Source organism: Genypterus blacodes, unplaced genomic scaffold, assembly GCF_046128005.1.
Source record: "Genypterus blacodes isolate CSIRO-AG114 ecotype Tasmania unplaced genomic scaffold, CSIRO-AGI_Gbla_v1 ptg000067l_1, whole genome shotgun sequence".
Classification (NCBI taxonomy): Eukaryota; Metazoa; Chordata; class Actinopteri; order Ophidiiformes; family Ophidiidae; genus Genypterus; species Genypterus blacodes.
Genome location: NW_027466879.1, coordinates 8,537,808 through 8,551,282, shown reverse-complemented (window position 1 = coordinate 8,551,282; position 13,475 = coordinate 8,537,808). Strand labels below are relative to the sequence as shown.

The 13,475-nt window shown below is 43.1% G+C and overlaps 1 protein-coding gene and 1 non-coding gene across 2 annotated transcripts in view; one reads left to right on the top strand and one right to left on the bottom strand.

Moving 5' to 3' along the window:
- The window catches only part of kcna4 (potassium voltage-gated channel, shaker-related subfamily, member 4), a 30,890-nt gene extending 18,701 nt beyond the window's left edge, over positions 1–12,189 (bottom strand). Inside the window, exon 1 of the mRNA XM_076156205.1 lies at positions 8,887–12,189. Coding sequence (XP_076012320.1) covers positions 10,084–12,189 — 2,106 coding nt within the window. The 3' untranslated portion in view covers positions 8,887–10,083. The remainder of the gene's footprint in view (positions 1–8,886) is intronic.
- Positions 5,318–5,389, top strand: trnag-ucc (transfer RNA glycine (anticodon UCC)). The gene has a single exon. It is a non-coding gene; the product is annotated as a tRNA-Gly (tRNA).
- Positions 12,190–13,475: the final 1,286 nt, after the last annotated feature.

Below are 13,475 nucleotides of genomic sequence, written 5' to 3'. Positions count from 1 at the left end.
AAATTCAACTGTAACGTGTCTTGAACATAGAGGCTGTTACTAACAGTGAGGACATTTTTCACACACAGCCCTCACCAAACCTCTGTGGTCTGAGCCAAGCCAAAACAAGTCACAGCCGGCCATTAGCCCACATATTTCCACAGCTCAATTTATAACATGAGACATTATACATAACGTCAGCTAACCACCCAACACAGAGAAACACAACTTATAAAAAGAGGGGCCTTATCAGGTTGATATTGGTCTCCTGCCACATTTACTGTTATCACATCCATTAGAGCAACTGAATAAACAAACAGGTCACTTAGTTATGATGTAAGCAACTGAAAATGGTGAGCAGTAATTTCAGCATCCCAAAGTAACATTACATGCAGCCTGATTCTATCATAACTTTATCATAAAGTTATGATAATGTGTCTGTAATGGGCTTTCCACTGACCTGCAATATAGATTTATGGTTACGAATTGAAGTAAAATCAACGGTAGTATTACAAAATGTATTCTCACTGGAGCTGCATTTTGTCACAAGGCTGTATTAATGGTTCTGTAGTTCAGGCGAGGGTTTCGTTTCCAGGTTGGGTGTGACAGATGTTTACAGACGCATGGCTGGACCGAGGAGGACACTGCGATTGTTTTGTTCATTAAATCAAATAAAATCATTGATTAAACACATTAAGTTAGATTTTCAAGTAAATAAATGAATATTGGAATTGTCCAAATGAGAACAATATTTTTTTTCTCACCAACCTACAACACAATACTGCCAGCTTGCAATTTAACTCAACTCAGATAAAAAAATACCTCTGTCTGCCACTAAACTGGAATGGAAACACAGCATGTGACACAACACAAGTAAAATCCAGACTCACATGAGCCAACACACTTTACATTACATGCCATTAATGTGCACATGTAAAAATGTACAACTTTGAAAGAAGACTTCAAGACGACCAATAAAGCGAGACCGCAAATTCCACCTGGGAGCGAAAGGCATAATAACAAATTCTAAGAATAAGAGGAGCATGAATAAATTAAACCAGACCCACTGCAGCAAATTAAATCAAAAGGTAAACACTGTGGGAGCAAGTAGCAGGGTGTGTGTGCGCGTCTGTGCGTGCATGTGTGTGTCCGCGTGCATGTGTGTGTGTGTGTGTATGCGTGTGTGAGTGTGTGTTCAAAGAGGGAAACAGAGATGTTCCACTGAGTTCAACATTTGAGTCGTTTGGTTCATCACACAGGTCTCCAGTCCACATTCAACAGACATGGTAGAATGAGCATTTACTTGTGGGATTGTGGTTTTCCTTGCAGCTTAATTTGAATTTAAATCACAGAAAACCACAGTATAAAGAAAATTAAGTCATGTTGAATAAACATACAGTATTTCCCTGACAACAGCAAACGTAATCATATTTTTCTACCCACAACTTAACTACTGTACTCAGGTTACTATATATTCGTTTTAATTATAACTGTTAGAATTGTATCGTTTGTCTTTTGTTTTGTTGTAACACTTCTGCTTTTTATGTTAGTAATGTTTTGGTTACTGATTTAGACCTGTGATAGATCAATGGTACATAGATGAAAATATTGCCAGCTTATGTATCTGAGACGCATCAGTTTTAGAGTTTGACAGCCAACTGAATCAGGTCTGAATCAGGTCTGAATCACTTGTAACTGAATTGAAAGATGTGTATTTTCAATCCTGCCTACGGCTCACACAGCTGATATATTGTGTAAAACCCTGAACTCAGACAATGCTTGTGAGCTCTCCATTGTGTGGAGTCAAAATGTGTTGCTAAGATCATACAGACGTGATGAGCTGCAGTCTTCTGAGGATAAAGTTTGTCAGTGAATGTTACCAACCTCCTCCTCTCACTGTGCTCTCATCAGAGAAGCAAAAGCATCCTCGCATGCGCATGAGTTGGCACTACAGTGTTATGGTACACAGTAACTGTTGTGCACAATTACAAATCAAAGCATTTGTACCGCGCGGGCTGAAGTGTGTGTGGGGGGCTCTTGGTCTTTGCAGATCATGGAACTGACTCATCTTCATGTAAAGCGAGTCAAGCCTCGGCAAACTGATTGGCAGTGTTGCGGCATTCGCATTGCACACACACGCACAATCACACACACAGGCGAGATGCACCCTAGGCCCTTCAGAGCCAACATTAGTCACTCCATATAAAAGCATCTAGTCACTTCAGAGCAGGAGAGCAGAGAGAACAAGTGGGAGATGAGGTCTGCGGAGGTTCGGTCATGGCAGCCATTTTCCAACATGTGCAAACAATGTTGGAGAGGGACAAAAGCCCACCCGCTTTAACACTGGAGAGGCCACAAATGTACTAAACGTGCATTGATACAGGAGGAGACTCCTGATTCCACATCCACGCTGGTCTCCGCTGACCACAGTGGTGAAAGATGAGCTCATGTGATTGTAATTGATGTTGACTGCACACGTGACTCTTATATAACTGGATATTACCAATCAGCAGTCAGACTGTGCACAGCTTGTGGAAGAACTGTTCTTATGAGGAGCATACATTTAACTGTATGAAGCACACTTTCATTTGAAATCTTGTTTGGATGAGGAATTTAAATCTATAATAGGATAGGAAAAGATGCAATATAACTGAACAAATACTGAAGGGGTTGAGCACAATACTGTGTAGAGTTCTGTGCATTGACGCTGCCTTTAAATTGAACCAGACTGAATTTTTGAGAATCAAGCCCATAATGTGCTGCAAAGTGATTCAAAACATAAGAACACTGTTACAACGTGGCTGACAGAACAAAACGGATATGTGGTTGTTGCCTTATTCCAAAATGATTATTTTAGTGTTTTCATGTAATTTTCTTGCCTTTTAACATCATGCTTCGATATTTGTGAAAGGAGTGAAGTACGGACATAGCTGACTTCCCTGCACTGGGTAATTTTAGTGGATTAATCCCTTAAATCTTAAAGCACTAGACACAAAAAAGTTATCTATGATTTACATGTAGCAGTGAAATGTAGGCACTTAGTATTACTATTAACACTAGCTGTCATTTTATGTGGTAGCGTAACACTGTAAGATGATTGCTAACGAGTTTGTAGCTACTACACATGTTAAACTTGTGTAATTTGCCGATCTTTCAGTGTGTCACTTTCTGATCTGAAAGTGACACTTTCTGATCTGAAAGTGACACATTCAGATCTCATTTCTCTTTAGCATGTTGGTTATTCGTTGGTTGGATCAGTTTTGTCCTGCGTTCTCTTAAATACCTCAAGCTGTAACAGACACACTAAAACACAAACATTGTCTTTTAATACTGTATTTGTGGGGACCTAGATGGATAGTGAGTGTGCTACTGATTGCAAACATGTTTTAGTGTTTGTGATCTTGGAGGTGCATACATCCTCTCTCCGTTATCATACAGGGTTGTGGTTGTGGTCACCGGTAGGTATGTAGGTAGGAAGAGCATTTTTTCCACAGCTGTAGTCTTAGTTGCTGAAGAATGCAACACTATCAAACTGGCTCAGGCACCGGAGCAGCAAGCCTCTCATCCTGTAGTCATCAGCTCTTCTTCACAGACACACAGCGTAAACTTGTTTATGGTTGAGCAGCTGCTACATTTAATCAGATCCCAGGCTTGTTCATAAAAAAAAGATGCAGTGCTCTGGAGCTTTGGGCAGCACTCTGAAAAATGACAATCAAAAAAGCTCCACTTGACAAATCTTTGAAATGCTTACCTTTGCCAGAACAAATCTGTAATCTGCTTTTGCCCCAGATTGTATATAAGTAATGGCAAACAATCGGACCATTAATACATACAGTAGGTCCATGTATGTTGCACGTACTGTGCGTATGCACAAACACAGAATACATCTTGATTCTACTTCTCAAAATACGATGGACATCCAAATTTCTTTCATAATTTTTCCTCTGAAACAAACAATCTCGATGTCTTTTTGAATGTTTTGACAAAAGGCTCACATTTTACCTGGATGATCATATTTGTAAATTGATTACTTACAGTGTTATTGTTTTGAACAATGCTTCTATGATATCTGCTAAATATCTGTTTAGGCCATTTATCTAAGAAGCATGTTGCTGAGATTAGGGACAGATCGTGGTGCGGGTTGATCACTGACTCATTAGCATTCCTCACTCAAACACAATGGCATAACATGACAGTGGGACACAAAGCAGCTAAACGTGCTGCTAGCAGGGAAACGCTACATAAAACTGTACTTAGCAATATAATCAACACATCTACAATAAAGTATCATAATAAACCACAGGATGCTGTCTGATTAGTGCGGTCCATGGAGAGAGGGCATACAGTGAAGATTTTATTGCAAGGACTCATGTTGCACTCCTTAAATAGATGAACTGCTACGTGGAGTGCAGAGGCTATAAACCTGTGCACATTCATACTGGTCTCCTCAGACTGGTCTGTGAACTATGTCACACCTGATTTTCAACATAAACACAGGCAGGTAGTAAATCCCCTGATGGGTCAGGACTTTAAGATGTTAACTTGAGCTAATTAAGAGGTCAATCACAGGGCAAATGTGCCAAACAGAGCCAGTTCCTGAACAAAAGTTGCGGTTGAACTGTGTCTCTCCTCTCTAATAAGCGTTCTCTGTACAGTCGGAACATAATGACTCAATCCTTTAGCCTTTGAACCATTTGTCAGACGATTCAGAGCAACATAGATAAAGCGAGATACACTGTTTTTGTTATTCTGTTTTCATGTGGCTTTGGTTCCGTCCTAGGAAATGACTTGATCTGTTTGGTATGAGAGATCATGTTTGATTTGAATTATTTAAACTACATGTTGTTATTTAACACAACACACTCAACATTCTTTCCACTCATATAATATTGTGGCGTTCCAATTTGATGTCATCCTTTTGATGTGAATAAAATCAGACTTGATACCTGCAAAAATAATCTTGTTGCTCAATCTGCATCCATGACAAAAAATAAAATGAAATACTTTCACAGTCCAAATAAAAGTAAATAAAGCTTAAAGACATTGAAGAGACCTATAGTAGTGTTCTAGCTTAGAAGCTGCCTAAAGCACTACTATTGAAAAATCATTTGCAGGAAGTAGTGATATTTATACTGCTGAAAACAGGATTCTGATATTGCAGCTTGGTGTTTTCATCCCATGGCCCAGACTACGCATGAAATATGATCAATATCAATGGATATCGGAAACATCGGAATCAACAACAAACTTCTGTAGCAACAACAAGCTTCTGCTGCTCAATCAGTTTAGCTGCTGCCTCATGACCACAATTTTGAGAGTACAATGCTCCGATGACAGAGCGTTGGTGGTATAGTGGTTAGCATAGCTGCCTTCCAAGCAGTTGACCCGGGTTCAATTCCCGGCCAACGCAGCTGTTTTGGAGCGGCAGTAACTCAGTCCATAGGTGACTCAGCTCGGGAACCAGATGTTCGCTGCTTTGAGTCCCCATATGGAACAAGAAAGTGGACTGGCAGCTGGACAGTTGCCAGTTTGCCTACAGGGCACTGCTGAGGTGCCCTTGAGCAAGGCACCGAACCCCCGAACGGCTCCAGGGGTACCCAATCATGGCTGCCCTGCGCTCCCTCTCTATAAAAGCATGTTTGTGTTGTGTAACATTCTGTATGTAAGAGGGGCGCAAGATGCATTCCAAATCTATAAAGAATATATTAAAGGCGGCAACATGTTTCATAGTAACCATACTCTGATAAACATTTGTGTAACGTTGTGTATGTGATGAGTTTGGCAAATGCCTGCGTATCTTTGTAAGCACGACTTTATCTGCCAGTGTGGTGTCTCAATATGGATCAATACTGAGGAATTTCTGCCAAATAACTGAAGAATCTATTTAAATGAAGTGTCAAACATAGTCAAATCCGCATTCAGGAGTCCAGGGTATTGGAAAAAAATCAGTATAACAGATTACGTACATATTTGAATGAACGGCATCTACTTGGGACGAAATTGGAATCTGTAATAAATGTGGTAAAACTCCTAAAAGAAGAGGAATGTGCAGTAAAGATTGTACAAATGGCTGCTCATTATCATCTTTAGCTCCTGGAATAGTTGTTTTACATGATTACCTCTTGGCTGTAGGGGGTTGTGGCCTTCTTGCACTGTAGAATCTGCTTTTTCTGGCAGCTGAGGCTCTAAATCATCCATAGGTGTGAATGTGACTGTGAATGTGTGTATGTATTAGCCCTGTGATAGACAGCCAAACTGTCTTAGGTGTATTGACGCAGTGGACGCTGGGATAGGCTCCTGACCCTGAATTGGAAGGGTGTTTAAGATGGATGGATGTTTCGGCTACATAAATGCTGCAAGGGCCATTCGTCTGCAGGGTCCTTGATGGCTTTAACAAGCCTGGGTCACTTTTTGTTATGCTGAGTAGGTTGTTTCAAGCCAGAAAAGTCTCTGCCCCTGACTCACTGTATTTTGGTTATGTACTCATTGACCGTTGAGCCTTCTGGGGGTGTCATTGGCCTAATTTGATAGAAACATTTGTCAATTCTAATGCTTAAGTCAAAACCGCAATGGAATGCCTGCATGACATACAGAAGATACTACAGATACCTCTTATGAATCTGGACAATAAGAGCAGTGATCAAGATGGCACCTATGCTTCCTTGCTGCAGCGCTACTGTGCACACTGAGCATTTTAGGTACAATATTACTATAAATGTGTTACATGTTGACGTTTATGCGATACAGAAGTGCAGTAGTAATCAAATTCAAAACTTTGAGGGCAGTTACCAGGACCTATGGGAAGTTTTGGTATTTAGAGAATGTTTAAAAACACACTCCAAACTTTATTATACTACAAAATGAGGGGAAATAACCAAAAGTATAATATGGCCAGTAATATGGCCGGTTTTAGGATTTTTAAATCATACAAACACATGGACATTACAGTAACAGAAGCATCGCTCCAACAGCCTCCATGTTATTGTTCCGCTCAAAGACTTACAAGCCAGCATTTTATTCCAGCACATATCACTACTGGAACTAGCAATAAAAAAGTAAGACATTGTTCTCCTCAATGATTGACGATTACACCAAATGATGCCATAAATGATCGAATTCAGCGGAATCAAGGATGGCAATAAAAAAGGGAATTTTATTTTATTCCTTCAGCTAACAATGCAGTGATTAGAATTGCCATCAATCGTTCACCTAAATGATGAACTGACTTGGCAGTGTGATGAAACCTGCTCTGTTCTTCCATACTTGCCTTTTCTCACAGTATGAACCACACACTCACCATTTCTATCCTTTCTATCTCTCCTCTATGTCCTTTGACAGGCATGGGATACCTTTTGAGAAATAACTATAAATAACTCTGACTTTGTCACATGGGTTGGCCACATGGTCTAAATCTGCACTACAAAGACACATTGTGCACTTCATAATAGGACACTACAAAAACATTCAACTTTGTTCTGTGGCTAAAGATGAGGACAACTATGATGTGAGCTCTTTTCAAAATCAGCTTGCACAAAATGTTTCACCTTGTGCCTCTTTGCCATAAGCCACATTACTGTATATAAGCACTGTGTGTGGCATATACAGGAGAAGCTGCTGTGTGTGTGTGACGCTGCTGCTGTGTGTGTGTTAAATTGTGGGTGCAGCTGTTGAAAATGTTTGAATAGTTCCTCAGTGTACATAAACTCACAGTGCCATGAACTGGTACATGGTGATGCAGTGATTATGTGCAGATTCAAGTTTTGTTCTTTGTTTTGTTATTTAGACATAAATCTCAACAGATCAATATTAGAACTACTTTTCTGTGACTGTATCTGCATAACAAGTAGGTTGTTTCAAGCCAGAAAAGTCTCTGTCCCTGACTCACTGTACTTTGGTTATGTATTCATTGACTGTTGAGCCTTCTGGGGGTGTCATTGGCCTAATTTGATAGAAACATTTGTCAATTCTGATGCTTAAGTCAAAACCGCAATGGAATGCCTGCACGACATACACAAGATACTACAGATACCTCTTATGAATCTAGACAAGAAGAGCAGTGATCAAATCGGTGCCTGTGCTTCCTTGCTGCAGCGCTATTGTGCACACTGAGCATTTTAGGTACAATATCATTCTCACATGTTGATGTTAATGTGAGGGTTCATGACTCCAGAGTTGGGGAGCAGTTTTAGCACTATGAATTATGTGTTTGTGTGTCTATGGGGTATATGAGGACATACGTAGATTTAGGCAGTAAAATATTATACACATTCATATTTCAAACGAATTTTCTGATGTTTATAGACTAATGAATATGTGTGCTCTGAGTGGTAAAAAAATATGTTGTCATTGAGAAGAGATACAAGAAAGAAACACTACATAGAAATATGTTCTCCTGATGTAAATATGGTCATGATTAACCACAGGTAAATAATAAAGCATCATTTTCACAGTAAAAGTAGGCTTTGGTTGTAGCTTTGCATTTGTGACATATTCACACACTCCATTAACAACTCACAGACTTAAAGGTTAACCTGCCTAAACCTTTGACACAAGGTCTAATGCAGGTTGATCCCATTTCACCACAGGTCAGATAAATAGTTGCTGCTACTTTGAGTGAGATTGTGAACATGATATTGTTGACTCAATTAACATATTTATTTTTGTGTTAGATATGACACCTGGCTGTATGTTGAATGGAATGTGTGCCATTTGTTGCCAATCTACACCGTTTTACACACTGTTACACACGCTTAACGACACCCAAATGGTGATACAACATGACTGATGTGTTTTGTCAATAATGCTTTCAGTGTTTTTTAAACTCCCCCAAGAGCTTTTCCAGATAATTCTCATGACATTCATCATCTTCATATAAGTGAGAGTCAGGGTAAACAGCAGGCTACGTACCTTGGAAGATGTCACGTCTGAAGGATCCTCTGTGAGCTTGGTGATAATCATAGTCCTCTTGAGAAAAAGTATTTTGTGCACGAGGTCCAGCAGACAATAGAGGATGATGCTTGCAAACAACAATAGAGTTTCCACAATAGAGTCATTTTTGCTATAGCTTTCCATCTGCGTCCATGTAAAGGGATATTGTCATTTTTGAAAAGGTTTTATGATAGTGGGTGTTTTTTGTCTGGAAGGGTTTGAGCCTTTCCAAACCAAACCTGTTGGTGCAGGTCATTTCTCCAGCCATTGTAATTTGATTATTCCTGTGCTTAGCTTTCATGGTTGATCACACAATGCTGCATATGGCCTGTTGTGGAAAAGCAACGTTGTGTATGTTTTAGAAATAGTTCTAGCCCTGGATTATTTTATGACTGCTAAATGCTGTATCCCTAAATGTGTTGCTGTTAACAATAGACTTTGGAACGATAAGAAAATAACATCACCTCCTTCTGTCGTTGCCTATATACCTTTCTTGAAACCCAATTTTTTTGACTGGCAGCCTCAGAAAGGGGACGAGAATAAGCTGAATTTCTCTCTCTCAGGAAGTTACTCAAACATTCTTCAGCTAAGTGGTCAGAGGATGACTTAATTGTTGCCATTTTCAGAGCAAACACTTTCTGTCTCTCAGAATAAAACACCAATGTGTCTGCCAGACCCAAGAAATTTTTCATTAGTGCAAACAAATTTGACTTTATTGCATAACAGCAAAACGATCATCCCTACTGAAAAATGAAACTCATAAAGTGCAAATGCATTAGCCTGTCTACTCTGGATACCTGACTCTATCTCGCTCATACTTCTATGTCAGATTTGGATACCTGCACATATTAGAACCATCAGGCAAACCGCTGTCATCATCATTGTGCCCAATTGTAGGTGGGGAGTTGATTTGGGAGAAGCTATAGTTTAGGAATGCTTTGAACCTGCCAACTGGAGATCTGTGCGTTTGTGCGTGCATGTTTTCGTATGCGTGCGTGTGTGTGTGTGTGTGTGTGTGTGTGTGTGTGTGTGCGTGTGCGTGTGTGTGTGCGTGTGCGTGCGCGAGCGTGCTAACGCGTGCGTAAAACTCGTGTTAGGGTGACCACCTGCATACAATATCTTTAGAGGGCCGATTCTTCATTAGGGGAAAAAACAAAAACAAAACTCTGCTTGTAATCACACGTCAGTCTGAATGGATTTGGAGTTAGTGCTATTTTTTCTGCTAATGTCTGTGCCGTTTCCTTTACTGGGGCTCTTGTCCAGCCCGCAAAGCGACTCTGTCACCCCCTCCTCCATTTCCATATACTCCGCTTTGTCCCCCAGCGAGGAGCCAGAGGGAGAGCCTTTGAATTTCCTTGGGAAATCCGGGAAGTAGGGGCAGCCCGGGGGCATGCTCTCCACCACCGGAGACTGGTCATCGTTATCGGTCTCCCTGTGGTAAAAGTAGTTGAAGTTAGACACAATAACCGGTACCGGCAGCGCGATGGTTAACACGCCCGCGATGGCACAGAGGGAGCCCACTATCTTCCCACCGACCGTGATAGGCTTCATGTCTCCATATCCCACCGTGGTCATGGTCACCACGGCCCACCAGAACGCGTCGGGGATGCTCGTAAACTGAGAAGTGGGCTCGTCCGCCTCGGCAAAGTACACCGCGCTGGAGAACAAGATGACACCTATGACCAGGAAGAAAATGAGGAGGGCCAGCTCCCTCATGCTGGCGCGCAGGGTATGACCCAGGATCTGCAGCCCCTTGGAGTGCCTGGACAGTTTGAATATTCGAAACACCCTGACAAGTCGGATTATTCTCAGTATGGCAAAGCTCATCGCCTGCTGCCCGTTGCCTTGGTGCTGAGCCAGGTCCGTGCCGAGAGTTATGAAATAAGGCAAAATGGATACAATGTCTATTGAGTTCATAATGTTTTTAAAGAAAGCTGGTTTGCTCGGACACGCAAAGAACCGGACTATAATCTCAAAAGAGAACCAGATGATGCAAACTGTTTCCACAATGAAAAAGGGGTCGTTGAAGGGGGTAAATCCGTGATCAGGTTGGGTGTTGTTGTGTCGTGGCTGTAGATACTCTTTTTCATCCCTGAACTCCGGCAATGTCTCCAAGCAGAAAATGACGATAGAAATGACAATAACCAGGACGGACACGACCGCGATGCCCCGGGCAGGACTGGAGCTCTCTGGATACTCGAACAGAAGCCAGATTTGGCGCTTGAACTCGTCCTCTGGTAGAGGTTTTTCCTCCTCTTTGACAAAACCTTCATCCTCCCGAAACTTCAGTATCGCCTCCTCACCGAGTTCATAAAACTTCACCTCCTCGGAGAAGATGTCAAAGGGGACATTGACTGGTCTTTTCAACCGACCCCCTGACTGATAATAGTAAAGAATGGCGTCGAAACTCGGTCGGTTCCGATCAAAGAAGTATTCGTTCCTCAGTGGGTCAAAGTACCTGATCCGCTTGTCGGGGTCTCCCAGGAGCGTGTCCGGGAACTGAGCGAGAGTCTTCAGCTGAGTTTCAAACTTCAGACCTGACACGTTGATGACGACTCTCTCGCAGCAGCCGCAGTCGCTGTAAACATTCTCATACCCAGACTGAGGACGCCGGTCAGTGAGCGAGGCGGTCTCTTCTTCATCATCCATGTTAAAGAGAAGACTCGACCTTTTGCTTCCCCGGCCCCCTTCCTCCTCCTCCTCTTCCTCGGCACCTTCGGCCTCTTCTTCCTCTATCATGATGTCCTCCTCGGATCCGAGCAGCGCCAACTCGGAGTGGCGCAGATCCCCGCCGAGAGTCGTTCGGTTCCGTCTCCACCGTCCGACGCCGCGCTGCTTTTTCCGCTCTCGGAGAACTCTGTGCTGCTGCTGCTCGGGCTCCTGCTGGTGCTGTGGTGGCTGAGAGGAGGAAGAGGAGGAGGAGGAAGAGGAGGAGGTGGAGGAGGAGGGGCGCGAGGCGGCACCGCCGCTACTGATGTTAGCGATGGAGGAGGCGGCGCGAGACTGATGCTGGCGGTTGTTAAGGAGATGAGCGCTGGAGGAGGTGGAGGAGGAGGTGGAGGCGGAGGTGGACCCCCCGATGCCACCGCCACCGCCGCCGCCGCCGCCGCCGCCTCCCTCCGCTCCCGAGCCTCCTTCGGCAGCGGCCGCCGCAGCCGCCGCTCTGGAGTGGGCAGCCTGGCGCTCTCTCTCCCGCTCCCTCTCCCGGGCTCGGGCTTGGGCATATCCGTAAGGCAGGTGACTGTTGCACCCGCCGTCCGCACCCACCATAGCAAACTCCATTTTAAATCAGGGAGTGTTTGGGTCCGTGAGCGCTACCGTGACCGCCTCAGGGCGATGGATGCAGGCCAGAGGAGAAAAGTTGCAGCTCGGGGCGCACCGAGGCTATGAGGCATCAACCGCTCTGACCAATCAGTTGTAAAAGCGAAGCCAAAAATGTCAGAATAACAAATAAAGCTCGTGTAGGCCCATGCTGAGTGCATGTAGGTACTTACATGTTAATCGACATTGATTAGCCTTTCATAGGCCTCCAATTTTCAACGACTTCATTATCATAATCTAAACACAAGGGCCGGTGACTTAACCTACGCAGACCAGGTGGCAAACTTACAGCGCCTTTTATTTTTTTCGGCTTTACAAATCACCAAGTCAACAAGCTACACCACAACAGTCTCCCGTCGGCTTCTCTTGTGCCCATCAGGTGGTTAATTTCCTCACGGCCAGGGCCGGAGCCTATATGCGTCTTTTGATCCTCCGTGGTTACTCCAGGTTGCCATTTTATGTGATGAGAGGAAATCTGGATCTTGTATTAAAGACCTCCGGGAGAATATGAATGACTTTATTCCTCTGGCGCTCCCAGGAACTGCGAGAAAAACGACAAGACAACAGAGAACAGCATGTCGGTTAAACCAAAAAAGATGAATGTATTCACACTGATGGCCGTTGTTTTGGCAACGGTATGCTCCACATGATACTACGCATCTATTGGACTATAGACAACGGCGGTAAAACCTAATTTTATAACAATTATTATTAGTGTTATTGTTGTTATAATTAACATCAAGGGTGTCTATGACTGCATGGAAGAGAATAATGTTTACATAGAGGCATTACGCACAACATTGTCAGCTCATTAAGATAGCCTTCCTTCATTACAGCAATCATACTTACATCTGAAAAAGGGGGCCAAATGAAACCACCTCAGCCCGCTACAAACCAATCTGATGAAGGAGGAGGAGGCAGGTTAGGTGAGGATGCAGTTCTTCGCTTTGTCCAAATTCTTTTCTTGGTTTTGGGGAGGAATATCACAAATCCCTCGTCGTAGCCTACCCGCGATCATCTCATCAACTATATGGCTCCATGCTCTGACGCACTCTGAGGAGGACACTTTTTGGCTGCGTCTCGACGTCTTGTCTCAATTCAACAGGATCTATCGCCACTTCAGCCCGCGTTTCTGCTGCATCGCTCCCGGTACTGGCAGCAAGAATCATTTAAGAAAAAGAGGAGGAAAAAAAGGCAGGTGTGCAGCGTGTTGGCATCAATGACAGCACCGCACGGCCCTGACAGAG